Genomic DNA, 19433 nt, shown 5'->3' with positions numbered 1-19433 from the left:
AAGTTTCTCTAAAATTAACCCTTTCATATCAAACCACTCTGAATAACTTTGCTTATTAATGATTAAATTATGCAGAATTTTTTTTTTTTAAATGGTGGAATTCCCCTTCAAGACATGTCAGCATTAAAGCGCCAACCTGAAATCTGAAATGTTAGTTCATGACTGCTGATTTTAAGCACCATGTCATCATTAAAAACGTTTTTGTTTTTTTGTCATCTTATATCAAAGTGTAATGACTTTATTTTTATGTCAGAGTGCACCAGATGGGAAAAAATAATATCTACCAGTAATATCATGTTTCACGTCCCTCCACTCCCACCTATCATTGAGAAAAAACCCTCCCCAGTATCACTTCACTTGGAAATGCATGGAAAATGAGAGACAAATGCATTATGGTTTCCAGAGTCCAGCTCTCAGTCTGTACATACATGACTTGCTCTGTGATGCTGTGAACACTAGAGGGTGGTATTTACAAAACTGTAACCTCCAGCATCAACGTCTGCCAGAGAGATTTACAGACAGCATTCATTCTCTTTATTTGGGTTTTAATAGTATTTTGCTTTTAATTTGCTTTTATTTATGTATCTTACAAGGATCATCCATACGGTGATGGGTTTTAAGGGGTTGGGAGGCAAGGACTGTTAATTAATGTTGAAATTCTTGTATTTTCCAGAAATTGTTGAGCAGAAACATTGCCCATGTAATCAGAGGGGGCAGTAATTAGTTACATTTACTCAGTTACATGTAGAGATTCAGGTATTTTGAGACATTTTAAGAAAATCCAAATATTCAAATTTTAGCTGATAGTTTTTTAATGAGCAAAAGAAAAGGAGCTATTCAACAGAGCAAAATAATAGCTTTGTCATTCAGAGTCTAAAACCTATCTGGCCCATGTTACTCAACACTCCAACCAGGCCATGAAACCCCATTCCTGATTTCTGATGATGTATTAAATTGTGTGAGGGCGTTTTGAAATCCTACAGTTGCTTTGGGGTGGAGTTTTGAGGGCCCGTCCTCAAAAATCCACCCAAAGCAGCTGTACACTCCTAAAAAAGATGGTTTTTCAAGGGTTCTTTAGTAAAGGAAATGGTTCTATATAGAACCATGAACACTTAAAGACCCATTTACATGCTGAAAAGGTTCTTTGCATCATGAAAGAGTTCATCAGATTGATGGAGAATGTGTTATATATGGTTCTACATAGAACTTTTTTGAAAAGGGTTCTAGATAGCACCAAAAAGGGTTCCTCTATTGCTCCAAGATTGGCATTGTAACAGTAGAAGATTTTGGTGCTATATAGAACCATTTTCAATAAGGTTGTATATATAGAGCCATCTATAGCACATTCTCTGTCAATCTGAAGAACTATTTCATGATGCAAAGAAGCCATTCAGCACGTAAATGGTTCATTAAGAGTTCATGGTTCTACATAGAACCATTTTCTTCACTAAAGAACCCTTGAAGAACCATCTTTTTTAAGACTGTAGCTTTTCAAAACTTCCTTCCACCTTTTGATACATCATCAGAAGGGGCGTCTCCTAGTCTGGCCAGAGTGTCTCATTGATAAGTTAATTAATTAATGATAATGTAGTGAAATGTTAATGAGTTTGTAAAAATGTGTAGAAACAGGAGAAAAGTCTGCTTTGTGGACACTTGCAAAAATATCAGTGCGGGTGAGGCAGAGAGGTCAAAGTTTCAAACATTAATCTGTAGATCTTTGAGTAACTGTGAACTTCTTTCTTTATGAAGTGCTGTCTTTCATTTATCAGTCACTTCTCTTCTTTAAATTTGATTGTGCATTCCTTATTAAGGTCTTATTTTCAGCTAAACTGTACTGCCTCTCATTAAAAATCTTTTATACAGGGTGTCCCAAAAAAAGTGACATCATTTGAGATGTGAATATCTGAGTAACTACGTGTCGCAGGCAAACAAAATTAAATAGGCTTCATGTTGAACAAAACAAGACTTATTTATCAAAATTCGAACAAGAAATTCAGAGGGATGTAGATTTTATAACCGATTTCACAGCTTCACAAATGTAATATCTTCCGATACTGGTGGTCGTCCAGATCCCTCTGCCCCGCACAGACAGCCTTCCTCTCTGAATTTTTTGTGCCATGTCCAAATCTGCTTTCCAGTTGGTGCATTTTAATTGAATTTTCTCGAAAATGCAGGCTGCACACTCTTGTTTGACTGTGTTCGAGCATATTTTAACACACAAAATGCCTTTTCATTTCTAGTGGACGCCGTTCTTCAACCTGAAAAAAAGCATTAAAATTAAACTTGGTTAGTTTTTACACATTTTGTTAAAATTTAGATCATTTAAAGGGGAATTGTCTGTGTTATTAGACTACGGAATGATGTCCATCTTTTTGGGACACCCTGTGTTTTATTTTATCCTCATTGTAAATCACTTTGCGAACTTGCTATATAAATAAAATGCATTATTATTATATTACAAAGGTCAAGACTGCCCAAAGGCAGACGATATAAGAGTCATTCCTGTTAGACAATCCTCACTTCTGGCTTAAATCATCCAGATTACTGAGAAAAACCGCTTGATGAAATACACAGATTGAGGCTGTGTGTGAGCGCCCCCCAGAGGGAGAGACAGAAATCGCGCCTCCTGCTACAGAGCCGTTTAACACCGAACGGGAAAAAGGCTGTGATTTCTCAAAGCGACCATTTTATCTCGAAAAACGTCCTAATAAAGAGAGAATGTATTTGTCCACCATTTATGTGTCCATTCTCTCAAACAGAGCTGTAAACTAAATAAACTCAGTTTAAATCTCTGTCTCTTCAACTCCGTCCACTTCCCCAGTACCCAAACATACACAGGTAGGACCAATGAACAGCCACGATGTTATGTGGCGGTGAGTATGAGGGTCTCTGATTGGCTGGCCGCAAGACTATCCCTCCGCGTGCAGTAATGCAGGGAGCTCTGCAGCATGGTGCATGTTTCCACAAGTAAGTAAGCAACTGCAAACTCTTCTGTTTTCACCAGGCTGAAACCAGCTTCTTGTTCAGCAATTCCCCGTTCCACCTTAAATGATGCAGCAGCTACATTCTGCGGCGCCAGTTTGAGGGGCCAGAATGTACCTGCTGCACCATTTAAGGTGGAACGGGAAAACTCGGAAAAATAGCTGACCGAAAGGAACCTCGTTCGTTGCCTCACGTTGTAAGTCATATGTTGAGTCTGTACAGATGAGTCTCCTGCACTTTATGGGTAACACTGAATTCTGATGATGGGAAGTTTATTTTTTAAACCTCAATTGACTTTTTAACCCAAATCATTAGATTCGTCACCATAAACGTTTCTGTAACCCTTTCTTTTGCAGTGGGCAAATGCAAAAAAACCATCCTGGATGCCAAACATTATGTATGTGCACGACGAGACAAAAGCATCCTGGAGAGCAGGTTCATAAACGCAGTTAAAGGTAGAGCCACCCGCAGCTCACAGTCCACCACAGTGTGCTACTGATGAAGGAGCTTTAGCTTTATTGCACCCTTTCAGGCTAAATGTGGTTCTGTTGCAGGTTATGGTGTGTTTGCCACAGCTGTGATCCCTGAGGGAAGTTTTATAGTGGAGTACAGAGGGGTCCTGCGAGAGGCTGGACAGTGCACTCCTGACCCTTACTCCTACTACTTCATCCACAACAACACTCGCTACTGGTATGCAGGTCTATTTGGGTGCACTGCTTGATATGATATATGATATGATGAATGAATACATTCTGCACATCTCTTACTTTATACACAACAACACTCCAAGAGTTCATTTGCAGAAAACGCTAAGCGAGCAGACTGTGGTGAGTTCTTCTTAACACACAGTGCGTTCTGAACCCTAAACACATTTTGTCACAGAAGTCTATGGTCAAGACGTTGCGAGTTCACATTTTACAGTAGAAACAGTCAAACTTCAGTGCTGTTCTCCAGCAGAACCCGATAAATCTGTGCAGCCAATCAGCACACAGTTTTCGGGTCATGAGAGGCAACAGTGCCACCAACTGTTTTAGGCAGAACCTCAAACGGCTCCCTTCACCCTACAAAGTGCAGCATGTAGGTCTTAAAATAATGGCTACTGCATCTAAACAGAGAACACTATGTTTAATAAAGAACCGCTTTAGTTACAGCATGTGTGAACGACTCCGTACTGGACATGAAGCGCAATATTTGTAAAAGACATAATTTCATAACTCACATAGTGCACTATATAGGGAGCAGTGAGCCATTTGAGATTCAGCTTTAGGATGTTCTGAGGTCTGATCTTATAGATAATAATGGGCTTTTTTTGTTGCAATTTTCAGCACTTTACCTGCTCGTTTTATGTTAAGGAATGTTAAACATTGCACTTAAAAGAAACGTGTGTCCATTGGTTAGTTTAACTCTGAAACATGAAATAGCCATGAGAGGTATCTGCCTTTGACAAAAAAACCAAAAAGTTAAAAAAAAAAAGTTTACATTTATAAGTTACCTGTATTTTGTTATTTTTACTTAACACAGTCTGACTGCAGTTTGACTGATGTTACTGGCATAATAAAAAAAACATGATGAATGAAAATCCAATAAAGTGGAGATCTGTTCTTGCAAATGAACTCTTGGTTTTGGTATGTAGAACTATTTTGGTGGTTACGTATTTATTTACTTAACGACTTACGTACGTATTTTTGTTCTCTCTCACTCGCTGTTTGACTTACTCAGTGACAGAACTGAAGGCAGCTGTCTCTGTGTCTTGCTGCCTGCACTGTCAGGGCCTTAGAAGGCAGTGTTGTACACTCTGTCAGTGCTGGGGTTTTCTGCTATTTTCTTCTAACTGCATTGGCGTTATTACAGTTCAGACACAGCCATCGATGATGTTTCCTAATTTCTAGTGGACTGCTTGATATGATGTGACACGAGTGAATGAATATGTTAAACAAACAAATAAACTTTTTTTTTTGCTTTTGGTTCCTGAGGTAAAGGTTAGAGGTAACACAACATTATTCATATAATCATGAAGAAGAAAATGGAAAAACAAACATGGAAATACAGTTATATGTATGTGCATGCATTATGTTCATATTTATTAATCATCATGTGTTGCATGTAGTATTGACGCCTCGGTGGATGACGGATCTCTGGGACGGCTTGTTAATGACGACAGTAATCCTAATTCAAGGATGAAGATAATCTCTGTCAGTCAAGTCCCGCATCTTTGTTTGTTTGCACTCCGCGACATCCAGCCTGGGGAGGAGATCACTTACGACTACGGGGGTTATGATCTTCCATGGCGCAGAGGCACGGTGAGTTAAGACCCAGTATTTCTTAAAGGAACGCATCGGTAAACCATCAGATTTACACAGTTTCCCCACTTACCCCAGATGTATTTGATCAGCCGAGACATGTTTGGCTTCCAGATTTTACTTCTTTAGTTTAGAACTGGAGTTACAAGACTAACATTGCTAACAGACTAGAAGTCAACAGTCAAAGCTGTTCCATAAACACATCCCCAAAGCTTCTCTCAACTTGCGTAAAGGGAAGTTGTATTATGTGGGGGAGTCAGACTTCAGCACCACACCTGCTGCCCCAAGTGTTCAGGTACACAGTGAAGTTTTTGTTCATTTTTGTAGTCCACAGTAAGTCATACTGCACTTTTAAACACATACAAGTCTGCACAGCCTTAATGGAGACCTGGATTCAGTTTGAGCAGGCTGAGATATGTTTATAGTTTGTACTCATAAGCCATCTGCTGACTGTCGGGGCTCAGCTCTGTTCCTAGAGGGCCACAGGAATACACACTGTGGTGTTCTTCTCACTAAACTAATTGAGCTACTGAAATAATTAGCTGATGCTTCAGGATATTTAATTTTATGGTTGGCATGATGTGGAGCATGAATTGATTTTCCCTTCAGTGCAACTTTAAGGAGTAATTAGAGGTTTGATAAAATCTCTGAAGAGATACATGCAGAGCTGTACAGAGCCTTTTCTGTGCGATACACATAAAAATGGATTTTTTACTACTTTACAGACAAGTTTCAGAAAGTTTGATTTATTTACATTACCCCATGACAGTATTTTATCTTTAATAAATACTTTTCCATTGGCAGTGGATGTGTACGGGGAGCATAACTAAATCTGAGGATGACAAAGAGGTAAATACCTACATTATGTGAGCTGCTGTTTACTATATTGATGTGAAGTTGTGTAGGTTTCACACTGAAATAACTTTGTGATTGTATTGACTTGTGAGGGAGAGAAGATATCGTGTGACGAGAGGCTGTCAGCGTCGGAAACTGCGGAACAGGTAAGAATTAGCAGTGATCAGAGCGAATCTGCACGGTAATTCAATAAGACTAAGTTTCTAGCTAATAAGTTCCTTTTGGGGGAAAAAAGAGAAAGACATCACCAGATAGCTGCACTATCAAAGATTTGGGGATTTGGTGACCTCTCTGGTGGAAATGTATAATTGCATGCAACATGTAGAAGAACGTTGGTTGGGCTTCGGATGCCTTTCCTGAGCACATAGATCTGATGATTGCGAGCGTGTTGAAAGAGTATTCAAAGAGAACCCAGTCAACACTTGGTGTCTTTAGAGGATGTGAGTGAATTATTTACTATTGTCATCATATCTGACCTAGACATCGAGCCGGACCTCCTTTTTGAGCCTCTGCATGTGACACTAATATGTAAAGACCTGGTCTGAAAGACTCCTGCCTCATCGCCTCTGATGTTTATGTTATTATTTCAGACTTTACAGGGCGACTCACAACAGCGCACAGTCACTATATGTTAGCATATTTTTTTCTCTTGACTCCATAATGCAATTGTTTTCCAAGTTTAACAAAGCAGTCTTACATAGTGCAGCTTTAAGCCAGAACCAGGGACCAATGGCATCCCAGTTACAAATAGTGAACCAGGTATAAGCAGTTTACATTTGCAAGATACCTGAAAGAAACTCTGCATTGACAGATACCAATGGCAGCTGCCTGATAGTCTCCACTCTATGGTGGAAACCTCTCGAATATCTACTGACTTCATTCTGAGACCCTAAATATGTAGCTGTGTTTTATGTGGGTTTATTATTTGGATTTCTTTCCATACTAGATCACAAGTGATGGGGAGCGGACGAGCAACGGAGAGGCATCTGCATCACAGACTAATCATCAGGTTTTATTTGCTCATTAATTGTTTGATTTGTTGAGGGAAAATGAAAAGTGTGCAGTCAAAACAAAACGAAAAAAAAACACATTTACTCTGTAGATTATATTAATAGTGACCAGTTTGGTCATCTGAGATTTCGTCAGCTGAGTATGTATCATGTAATGAATATGTATCATGCATGCTGAATATAACTGAAATATTGTTATTTGATCAAACAATGAAAACCACTGATTTCTGTTATTTCCTAACAGTAAAGTATTTACTGTAAAACTTCAGGCAGCCTTTAATCGAAACTGATTACTCCCATGTGTGGGCATAACAGTATTTGTATTTACAGTACTAAGGTGTGCACCTATGTTCAAATGACTGAATTTCTTTTTTTTTCCTGGAGGTTATTTATTTTGGAGGTTTATTTTGTTGGAAAGCTGTGTGACAAATTGAAAATATTCTGCTTGAGAACTTTTATTTGTCTGAGCCAAAACAAACTGTATTATACAGTATAATTAGAGCTCCGAAGAATCATAAACTACATAAATACATAAAATACTTTAAAATATTGAAAAAATGTTGAACCCAAAATATTTGTTTTGTTACAACCATAACACTCAGACAACATTCAGGTTCTCAGGTTTAACAATCACGAAAGAAGAGATTACATTAATGTACAAAAGCCAGAAATGGCTGAGATGTTTGTAGGGTGTTGGAAAACACTGAGTGCTGTCATTTTACTGCAGTATATCACTTTATTATATACTCTATAATATACTTTATAACACTATCACACATACATTGATTAGTGCAGTATGTGAGCACCCTAGGAAACCATAAGACATATCTCACTTGTTTTAGTACACCAAACTGTATTCTAGTTTTGCTCTTTTATTATAAATAAGCAGATATACAGTATTAATAAATCCACAGTTTTGTCTAAAAACATTGTTTTTCTTGTTTTGTAGCGTGTTTGTGAAGAGGAGCCAACATGTACTGATAGAGCTTCTCAAAGCCAGACAACTGAACAAGTAAGACTTCCAGAAAATATTGAGTTAGCCCCTCGTTTACTCCTAATTATGGATTTACTTGTTTTGTTACTGAAAGCTGAACGATTTTGTGGGGTAGATGATATTGAAGAGTGTTTCATCTCAAAGCCTGACATCAGAACATGTTTGACTTGACAGAATAAGAAAAGTCATAGTATTGCAGACCAGTATTGCAAAGTCAACAGAGTGATGAACTTTAATACATGAATCTGGAAAATGTTTGACTTGATTCATTTCACTGTCAGGAACAGCAGAGGATATGTGAGGATGATTTCCCCCAGGTCCAGTTAAGTCTGCAGGTATTGTAAATCTTTACGTCCTTCTCAGTTATTGAAGTAATTACAGTGATGTGAAAAAGTATTTGCCCCCTTCTGATTTCTTCTATTTTTTGCATATTTTTTACACTTAATTATTAAAGCTTTAAACTAAATTTAATAGAAGACAAAGACATGAGTGAACAAATAGTTTTTTAATAAACATTTCATTCATTGAAGAAAAAATATCACCAGCTGACCCTGTGTGAAAAAGTAATTGCCCCTTAGTTACTCAATCAACCAGGTAACCTAATTTAATTGATAATTGGGATCAGTTAAACTAGACACACTCAGGCTTGGTTGCCGCCAGCCGTGTTGAATCCAAACATCACTTAATTAGAACCTTTTCAGCATTGTGAAGTAGGCTAAGAGGTCTCAACAAGCAACGCACTATGCCATGATCAAAAGAAAGTCTGGAAAGTGTTACAAAGCCACTTCTAAGGCTCTGGAACTCCAGTGAACCACAAAAACTAATGTTCTCATTGTCTTTTAATACATTTTGAATGAGGATCTGAAACCATTTAGTGTGACATATGCAAAAATGGAGGAGATCATTAGGGAGCAAATACTTTTACACTCTTGTGGCACAGAATTTTTGATTTAGCACTACTTAGATGAACACCTAATGCACCTAATAAAGCTGTGTAACATCAGAGATGAGGCAGATAACCTGATAAGAAGTGACTATAAATGTAAATTACTATATGTTGTTTATCACTTCTTGTTTCCAAAAGCCTCTAAGTAATACCATCTGTTGTCTAGTTTATCAGTCTATGCTGTATTATGTCAGTCAAGCATATTAAGTAGTGATTGAACAAAATAACGATTAGTCATGTTATTCCAAACTTTAGTGTTACTGTGCTTCACTTTGTTACTAGCTGCGCTGAAGAAAAGTGCCTCAGTTGCTTGCATTGCTCATAGAATAACTGGGTATAGACTAACAACCACTTACACTCAAAAAAGGCTTATATCAACATCAGTTTAACACCAGTTCAGAAATTAAACAGTTAATCGTTATTCCCACTCATTTCCATGAAGCAGATGATCTGGCACTTAGTTGGGCTTTTAAATCGTTCGTTTTTGATGCATCCATGAATGTCTGCTGCACGCTTAGGAAAGGAGCAATTCTGCTTAAGCTATCAACTGCAAGCACTTAACTTTGGGAAAATTAGTCTTCATGAAAATTTAATCGGAGTGTAGTGCTCTTCGCAAGAGTGCTACAAAGTGGAGAACTCTTAATCATTATTGCTTATAGGATCGTGTTTACCCATAGCTAATGGGCTGAAGCTTTCTGAAGTGCCTTGACTTTTTCAAATCACTCAGGTCTTGATTTTTTTTTTTTCATTCCAGAACAATAATAATGAAGAGGTAATATCCAGGAATGAAGAGCCATCTGAACCTCAGCCAACCAATCAGGTTTGACCTCTGTGACTTTTTATTTTAGACAAGACAAGGCAACAAAACAGATTGATATAAAACATTCAATACATATAAATCATTCTGTTCTATTTGACTGCGATCAAAGAAAGAGTTGCACGTTTTACTGTATTGCAGGTCACTCATGAGGAGCAGATGGAGTGTGAGGAACAGGCTTTCAACAGTCAGTCTGCAGAACAGGTTCATGTTATAGTTGGTTATGTCACTCTAATTAAAATAAGTGGTCCCTTCTTCACTGCAGGCTGATACTGCAGTAGACGTTTAAAGTAATCTGCTGAAGTTATTGAGCCTGATGTTAAGATTCAGGAAATTGCTCAGTCAGCTCTTAGCTGTTTCATGCCACCAAACAATTTACCGAGATTCAGCTTTGTTTGGTTAATGACCTATACATACATACATCATCTAAACCGCTTATCCTTCTGGGTCGCCTATCCCAGCTGTCATTGGGCGGAAGGCAGGATACACCCTGGACAGGTCGCCAGTCCATCGCAGGGCAGACAGACAGACATACACATTCACACTCACTCACACCTAGGGACAATTTAGCGTGTCCAATTAGCTTAACTGCATGTTTTTGGACTGTGGGAGGAAACCGGAGTACCCGGAGGAAACCCACGCAGACACGGGGAGAACATGCAAGCTCCACACAGAAACGACCCTGGTCACCCGGCCTGGAATCAAACCCAGGCCATTCTCGCTGTGAGGCAACAGCGCTACCCACTGTGCCACCGTGGTTAATGACCTGTGTCATCACATTCTCAGTCATGTTCTGTACTGTAGTATAAAGTGTTCATTTTTGTTCTCGTACAGAAGAAGGAGGCCTTTGAGGAGCAACAAACTTGTATGGAAGTTGATCCATGTGTGGAAGAAGAGTCTCATACAGAGTCCACACAACAGGTAAAGTTCAGAATGCAGCAATTAGCATTTTGAGTAGTTTATTTTTAGTTATTGTTGAACTTTCAGCTTTGATCCCGGCCTCATATCTTCATAGGTCCTGCAACTTGTTTGGTTATATTTCCTATGAGCTTTTGTGATACATGGTCCTTGGAAATGAGTTAAACCAGTTTATCTGAAGGTGCTCTTATACTGCTGTGCATCAAGTTTCCTTTTTGGCATTAGGTACACATATTCTATGTTAATGCACTACACTAAGGCATAATATAACATCTCATATAACATCTCTACCTCCATAACATCACCTTTGAAAATGCATTGTTTATCAGGCTGTCTAAAACACTGGCCTTTCCATTTATTTGTTCTGCTTACAATTAGGAGAGGTGCACAAGTAAGATTTCCTGTGTCTTAACCTCTTTAATCCTGCACAAATGTTCTATATGCAGACCTGTGGGAACAATCAGCTGGAAAGAAATCATGACTCCGCTCCTGTGAGTGAAGAGGTGAGGTTCATTTGTGAAACTTTCAATGTGAAAGATGGCATGCTTTGATTTTACTCACAGAAAAGTTATGTCATTGTACTACAGAGTATGGGTGAAGAGGGTAGGTAGTATGCAAACTTCATAAACCGTCTAAAATGCAGACAGATGAACAGGTTTGCGTTACATAATATTCTGTCTTAAAGTAATTTAGGCTCTATTTTCAAGATAGACATTAAACTGGGCCTATAAAAAGGGATTTCCTCTACAGAAGTATGAATAGCGAGGTGTGTTGGGATTTTCTAGACTAAGCTTGATCAGTGTCTGAGAAGTCTGGTCCATAGGTTTCGAATAAGCTGGTTCACAGCAGTGAGGTGAAACTCCTCAACGTAAATGAATGTTAGCCTGAAGGGGGCACACGTGGACAGTATATATGGAGTCATGATGGTCTTTCCCTTGCAGTTGGCTTGTAAAGGGGAGCAGCAGACATGTGATAAAGATTCATCTCAGACTCAGCCTGCTGTACAGGTATGACTTCTGATCCGTATCCACAGAGCGTCAAAAACCTGGAGATAAAACGACACAAATCTTAATGATTAACCGTTAAGGGCTGGGTTTCCCGAGAGCATCTTAGTGTTCAGATCATCTTAACAGGTAAAGAGAGTGTTCAATGTGATGCTCGTTCTACCATTTACTTTTGTACTAACATGCTCTCGGGAAACCCAGCCATCGAACGCCACAGCTATAATTCAAAGCTATTGTAAAATACTTGATATGCACACACTTATGAGCTTAAATTCTGTATTAATGTACCAAGATATTATAAAGGGCCCTGGAATGTCGTATTGATAGGTGGGACCAGGCATGAATGTAAATACAAACAGCCCGAAACCGTATTAAACATAGCCTACATAAGAACCGAGTATGTAAGGCTGGCAAATATAATATGCTATTGATTATATAACCAAAAAAATCGAAAGATAAAATTACTGCAATATGCAATAATGAGCTATTGAGCTATATTTAACGCTCATTACTATCCCAAGTTAAAATGAACATTATGTCGTGACTGGGGCAACTTTTGGCTCAGAGCACCTCAGTAGTTCTAGAAAGCCAACCTCAAACACCACGTTCTTCACCATAACACTCATGTGTGACTTCCTCGCACCGCGGTATATCACACTGTGTCTCGGAGAACATTTCTTTAAGGTCATTGCTCAAATTATCAGAGAAGTGGTTTTAATAGAAATGTTCTTGGCCACAGTCTATCAGCTGTTTCATGCCACCAAGCTCTTGTTTGTATGGGCAGTGTAACTCAAAATGGTCTTTTCTGTGCAGATGGCTTGTGAAGGCGAGCAGCAGACTTGTGACAAAGCCTCATCTCAACCTGCAGAACAGGTACGATTTCTGGTGTTTTAGTGCTGCCCCTTGGTTACGAATGTAAATATTAATGAATTACAGCGAATATATCTATTAAACAAAAAATGACTACCTCTTTTTTAGCATTGTTATTGATTTTGAGCAGAACATTTGTTAGTGCTTCACTAAAGTCTAACCATATTTACTACAATACCTTTTTTTTTTATATATATATATTCAGTCTTCTCAGAATGACCAGAGCTCAAACCCAGATGTGGATGACAAAGAAAGGGTGTCATCAGATGAAGAATTCATACCTGACTCTGAGACAGATTCAGATGAAAACTCTGATGAAGAGAAACCAGCGATAACGCCAAATCATCAGAATCATTTAGTCACACAGGCCACCAAGGAGAACTTCTGTTTTGTGTGTGGAAAGGCTTACACCAAAATAGCGAGGCATTTGAAAGTTCACAAACAAGGAAATTTTGAAATTGCAAATGCTTTTAAACTACGGAAGTCATCAAAAGAAAGGAAACGCATCCTAGAAGTACTAAGGAACAGAGGAAATTACCAACACAACAACAAGGTTCTTAGCCAACGTAGAGGAGTGATCAAGGCTATACGAACACCAAAAGACAACATTGATACGCGAAAGTTTGAATACTGCATGTACTGCAAAGGGCTGTATATGCGTAAAGAACTTTGGAAACACGTTCGACGCTGCAGATCCAATCCTGACAGAGATACGCCAAAAGGTACAAAGACCAAAGTCTTGGGTTTAGCAGCTATGGCACAATGCCCACACCTGCAGCATCTTTCAGAGGATGTGAAGAAGGTGCTTTGTGGAATGCATCAAGATGAAGTAGCGCAAGCTGTCAGAAATGACGAGCATGTACTGAGATTGGCGCAAGATTTTTTTGACAAAAACAGCAAAGCCAAAGAAAGACATGTGTCTGTTAGACAAACTATTCGATGTATTGGGAAGTTTTTGATTGTATTGCACAAGAAATCATCCATAAGGAACTTGGCTGAAGCTATAAAACCATTAAACTTTCCGAAAGTTATTGAAGCCGTCAAAGAAATTGCTGAATTTAATGAAGAAACAAACTGCTTTGTGTTGCCAGGCCTTGCACGCCGAATTGGACTGATATTGAGAAAATTTTGCATCATGACTGCAGAGAAAGCATTCAAAGTTCATGACAGAAGATTAATAGACTTGACTGCTGTATTTTTCAAGCTTTTTAATGATGCACGGTCTCAGTTTGCTTTAGGCGACAGAAAATTTGTGACTCCAGTTTTCGGCAACCCTCCTTTACTGCCTTTTGTCCAGGACGTCAGAGTGTTTCACTGCTATCTGGAAAAGGCCTCACAACGTGCACTAAAGGAACTGAAAGAGAAGCCAACTGCTCAGAGTTACGCAGACCTTTCCAAAGTGACACTGGCACAAATCCTGACGTTCAATCGCAGACATGGAGAAGTCTCACAAATGACCATCAAAGCTTTCCAGGAACGAGACAAAGTGCAGGTCCCTGAAGATGCACTTACAGAATTTGAAAAAGAGTTCTTTAAACATTACTGCAGAATTGAGGTCAAGCAGATCGTGGAAGGCCAAGTAGCGATCATTTTAACGCCAGAAATGATCAGTGCATTGCTGCTCTTGATTGAGAAAAGAGAGCAATGTGGTGTCTGTGACAGTAACATCTTTGTTTTTGGCCAACCCAAAGGCAGCAGGTACAGCTACAGGGGAGAAAATGCTCTAAGAATTTGTGCCAAAGAAAGTGGTGCAGTAAATCCAGAGCAGCTCAGGTCCACTTCATTCAGCAGACACATAGCTACACTCACCCAAGTCCTCAGCCTGAAGAACCAAGAGCTTGAGAAGCTGGCAAAGTTCATTGGCCATGATATAAGTGTCCGAAAGGCGTACTACCGACAGCCTGAGGCCACAGCACGTTTGGCCAAACTCTGCAAGCTCATTTTGGCCATAGAGAAGGGAAGTGCTGCTGAGCTGCTTAGAGAGTCTCTGGATGACATCGCACTGCCAGGTATGTTCCTGTCTTTCAGTGTCCAGTGATTTTTGCTTTAACATCTCTGATGGGATCTGTGGTAGAGCAAAAATGTGGAATAAGGTGGGCCCCAAGGACTGGGCTGAGAAGCACTCACTGAGCTAGATGACTATTAGGGACTTTTATTGTATTATTATTTTATTTTATTTTATAATGTATTTTTTTGTAGTGCATTAAAAGTATATATTTGTAATTGAACAATATTTTCAAACATTCAGATTTCCAAAATAGAGGTGGGCGAGATATCTTCATGATACACTATATGAATCACAATATTTAGTTTTTCTGATGTCTGATGAGTTGGAACAGACAAAACAGAACCAGTAATGTCACATTTAAAAAATACTGTCAAAAGTGTGAACAGAACTCTCTGACACATGTAAATGATCTTGGTTTTGATTGGCTGCCCCATATTGTGCCTCGCTCAAAAAGCAGCCCAGTCGGAAACACTCCTTATAACTTGCATTAATAGGTTGTGCTAAACTGCTGTGAGCTGAATAGATGGATTTTTGGTTTTGACATAAAAAGCAATTCAGTGTTCAGTTCAGTTCAAAACAGGCTGCAGCTTAATTTCCATATATGGACTGTGGAGTAAACATTGTTTTAAAACCAGTGTTTCCATACTGCATTCAATTCTTTCATTTCAAAAAAGCAAGGAAATGTTAGATTTTTCATCATATTAGCCGTTTGTACTGACAATATCCAGTATTTGCCACAGTTTCTGAACTATAAAACAAAATACTATGTTTTCAGATGAGATCTATGAGAGCGACAGTGAAGATGATTTTGAGAAAGAGTGTGGTAAGTTATTTCCCCCATCAAAAACACAGATCAGATTTTGATTATCAATCTTATTCCAAACTTGACTGTTCATGGTCTTTAGTCAGATACCCATAGCATAAATTTCATCATATGGATATTTTATAGAACAGTAAGTTATAGAATATACGTTCAGTAGAGAATTCTGTGCAGTTTATAAATGATTTTAAATGATTGTGTATTATCATTCCCAATTCTATCCAATTGTCTGTGCTCACGATGTATTATTTTTTCTGTAAAAAAGAGATTTTTGAACAATGCAGGGCAAGACTGCAGATTGCAGCACAGAATATATGGAAGAAACAGAACACTAGATCTACTAAGACATCAGAGACAGCGTGCACTGGGTCTACTGAACCCTGTGAGGAAGGGGGCACTGATTCTGCAAATAAAGAAGCTGTTAAAGGTATTTTGCCCCACATTCAAAGCCAAAGCTATCATTAACACTTGTTAGCCTCTAACAAAGAAGTACAATTTGATACTTAAATCATTTTTAAAATTTTGTTTTACTTAGTTATCTTAATTGCAGTGTTTCCCATTTCCTCGGCAGAGAGTCCTGTTCAGGTGGAAAATAAGTTGGATGAGCCCAGGAGGAAGTGTATAAAAAAGCCATGGACAATAGCAGAGAAAGCTGCAGTCATGAAGCACTTTAAAAAACACATTTACCATGGGAAACTGGCTTCAGTGCCAGAGTGTCAACGCTGCCTAATGCTGGAGCAACCTGTGCTGAGTCGTAGAACTACGCAGAATATCAAAGACTTTGTAAGAAATGCAGGGAAAAGTTTTATGAGAGCAAATGCAGCTGAGGCTCATTCGGACAAGCCTGTTGTACTGACGCCTCAAGTAGCAAATCCAAGCGGTTCAAATGTTTAGTAAACCCATCGATATCTGCTGGACTTTCACCTTAAATAGTGCTTCCAACCAGGCCTGGGGTACAACCCCCCACAGTAAACCCACCAATCTCTATTCTCCTTCAAACTGTAACGGCAAACTGAATATATTCTAACCCTCAAACAGCAAACCTCAGCATAGGGCCACGTCCAGCACCTCAGCATAGGGCCACGTCCAGCACCTCACCAACACACTACCTCCAACAAACCCAACCACTTCAGGTTCACTACTTTTTCAAGCAGAAAATCCAGTGAGCACTATTCTACTTTCACCTCAAAACCAACCAGAACCACTTCTATCACACAACCACGTCTAACCTCAAACTGCTCTAGTTTACCACCTTCAAAAGCAATAAACGTAATTTATGTACCCCATAAAGAGGCAAACCAAAGTTACTAATTACACAAGCAGCAATTTCGCAAGTATTAAACCCCACAAGTTCTACCATAGTACTTCCTCAGGCAGAGAACCCAAGTGCACCACTACTTAAAGCAGCAAACCCAAACAACTCTAGCTCACTAATCCCACAAGCAGCAAGGCTAACCAGCTCCAGTCAGCCAGACTCAGGGCAAACTAAACCAGTCACTAACGTCTCAAAAAGCATCATCTTTTTAACCTGCCAATGCAGCAAGCACTGGTTCACGATCCTCCCAAAGAGTAGTTCTGAATCTGGGTTATTCAGCAGAGATCTTTTGTCAGACAGCGCACACTGTGATCACCTTCTGCAGCTGTTAACAACGTTGATCCATAGGTGATACATAAATATAATTCTTTTTCAATCTTTTATTTGCTCTTTTTTGTTTTCATGAATAGATTTTTTTTGTTAAGCTTGTTTTTATAACTGTTTTTTATAACTCTGCTTAAGGAAGCCCTGTAAGCATTTTGTCCTAGATTAACACTGGCTGTTAATAATAAAAGATCCTGTAAATGTGAAACATCTTTTCATTTCACTTGCGTTTGGGATTGTGTGTGCACTCAAAAATGGATTTAAACTGCACTGTTGGTTTTGATCAGTTTTCTCTCACTGGGTAAAACTGAGTCCGTATGTTTGTCAGTTTTACTTGACGAGTGTTTGTTTGGTCATTTGGCCTCTAAAGTTGTACATCACTCTGTAGTCGGCGTGGTGCCTGTAATAGAAACTCTGGGTTTAAAGCAGTTTTCTTCTATGAGAAAAACGAAAGCTGCTTTCAAAATCACTTCCGCTGCACCCAGTGGTAAACAAAAATATTCCAAACCCCATACTTTGTGTGGGGTATTTCTGAGAGGCTGGCGGTCTTATGATGTCAGTTCAGTGAGCACAGCAGTGTTAGCTTGCATGTAGCAATAGTCATATTTCGGCCTCTTACTGACCTTCTAACTCGGAGGATCAACATTAGGAGGAAAAATGGATGTAAAGCAAAACGTATCGGCTATGGAAGACTTTGTTTACCTCAGTGTGCGATATTTTCAAAAATCCCATTCATTTGTATCATAGAGAAAACCAGTTTAGACCCTAATAGTTCCCTAACATGACCAACTACAACATCATGACATGACTTCATAGATCTATGCAACCCTTTTGCAGAGACTCCTAACTTTTCCATTGGCTCCTGACACCAGTTTGTATACTGGGTGCATCTTCCCCCTTTGTTTTACTCACACTTTGTGTACTTTCCCTTTATGCGTACGTCTCTGTTGTGTTCTTTAGTAACTGTGTAACTTCATTATTGCTGACAAGTTACTGTGTGCCTTGCTGTTGAGTGTGTTTCTGCTCCGGCTGGACACTACATTAATACTGACCAGGGTATATTATGGTTTTTCCATCTGAATTTTCATGACCAAATCGTAAGGCAAATTATTTAGTAACTGCATCAAATAAATGTAAAATTTTATTTTATTTATTTTTTGTTTTTTTGTAAAAGCTCCCCTCAAATGAACAGAAAATGTGTTTTATGATCATACACATATTGCTAGATGCTTACATTTTACTGCTGAAAGCCAAAAATCTTAGACGCTGTTTGTATTTTTTTATAAAAATAATTTTTACAGAGCAGATCACTGAAGAGACGCCATCTGTTTATAGTTTATAGCCCAGATTTGTGGAAAAATGGGTCGACTTTCAGTAGACAAAAAAAAAGGTAACACTTTACTGTAGGGTGCTGTTTATAAGGCTACATGACACCTACCTAAGCTTGTCATGACAACTGACATAACCCTACATAAATGCTTATTTCAATAGGCGTCATCGTCATAAAGACTACTTTAGCAAATTTTGATCAAAACTGGCAAATCTAACCTTTATAGCGAATGACGCCTATTGGAATAAGCATTAATAAACATTTATGTATGGTTATGTCATTTGACATGACAAGCTTATGTAGGTGTCATAAAGCCTTATGACCAGCACCCTACAGTAAAGTGTTACCAAAAAAAATTGTGAGTTCAGCTTCTTTTATTATAAGGGTTTAAAATTCCATTACCCATCTATTTGACTGGAAAGAAGACAGTTACAGCTCTCATACGACCCCCACCTTTTGAATGTAGCTTATGAAATATGAAAGTTATGAAGAATATGACAAAGTGCGTTTTGGAACCACCGGTGGTCTCAAGGAGTTGAAAAGGTTAACTTCTAAATTATGGAGATCGTAAGTAAATGAATTATTTTTTTTATTTATTTGGGTGCTCACTACACAAGATGTTTGTGTAGCTCTCAAAAGATCCTTTAAAGTTTAAAAAACTCAAAACTCTCCAGCACAATAACCTTCTATAAAACAAAGCATAGAAATAGCCCCAGGTCATAGTAATCCTGTGAGACTGACATTAAGTAAAGCGCTATCATATTCTGTGGACAAGGGGTTTCTTAAGTATCGAAGAAGCATTTACTTGTGTTCCCCATGGCTAAAATCAAGCTGATATGTACTATCCTGCTCAGGAGTGCAGCTCAGGACATTAAAATGTAAGACGTTTCGTTTTGTTTTACATGCTGATGTTGACTGTTGGCTGTGAATTCTCAAGCCA

General features: G+C 38.7%; 2 protein-coding genes across 3 annotated transcripts in view; one reads left to right on the top strand and one right to left on the bottom strand.

Annotated features, from left to right (window-relative positions):
- Positions 1-2920: 2920 nt before the first annotated feature.
- LOC118823944 lies at positions 2921-17301 on the top strand. Of its 2 annotated transcripts, none has more exons than XM_036593816.1 (19): positions 2921-2967; positions 3339-3437; positions 3537-3672; positions 5090-5282; positions 6087-6131; positions 6230-6283; positions 7084-7146; positions 8097-8159; positions 8423-8476; positions 9842-9907; positions 10046-10108; positions 10739-10825; positions 11269-11325; positions 11764-11829; positions 12640-12699; positions 12902-14705; positions 15480-15527; positions 15790-15951; positions 16096-17301. In XM_036593816.1, exons 1-19 carry the CDS (start codon positions 2949-2951, stop codon positions 16416-16418), a joined length of 3462 nt encoding a protein of 1153 aa, XP_036449709.1. In that variant the 5' UTR covers positions 2921-2948; the 3' UTR covers positions 16419-17301. The 2 variants fall into 2 exon arrangements, with proteins under 2 accessions (XP_036449709.1, XP_036449708.1); XM_036593815.1 differs by having other exon boundaries at positions 6221-6283.
- The window catches only part of kif6 (kinesin family member 6), a 100816-nt gene continuing 93148 nt past the window's right edge, over positions 11766-19433 (bottom strand). The window contains exon 22 of the mRNA XM_036593817.1: positions 11766-11867. Coding sequence (XP_036449710.1) covers positions 11860-11867 — 8 coding nt within the window. The 3' untranslated portion in view covers positions 11766-11859. The remainder of the gene's footprint in view (positions 11868-19433) is intronic.

The sequence above is a fragment of the Colossoma macropomum genome, unplaced genomic scaffold (genome assembly GCF_904425465.1).
Source record: "Colossoma macropomum unplaced genomic scaffold, Colossoma_macropomum, whole genome shotgun sequence".
Taxonomy (NCBI): Eukaryota; Metazoa; Chordata; class Actinopteri; order Characiformes; family Serrasalmidae; genus Colossoma; species Colossoma macropomum.
Note: the sequence above shows the minus strand (reverse complement) of the source record. Positions and strands in the feature narration are given on the sequence as shown.

What these genes read in the sequence shown, in the direction of transcription:
- LOC118823944 (XM_036593815.1), top strand. An exon ending in ATACAGAGTCCACACAACAG is followed by an intron (nt 10,826 to 11,268) that starts GTAAAGTTCAGA and finishes TTCTATATGCAG; the next exon opens with ACCTGTGGGAACAATCAGCT. An exon ending in TGATTTTGAGAAAGAGTGTG is followed by an intron (nt 15,528 to 15,789) that starts GTAAGTTATTTC and finishes TCTGTAAAAAAG; the next exon opens with AGATTTTTGAACAATGCAGG.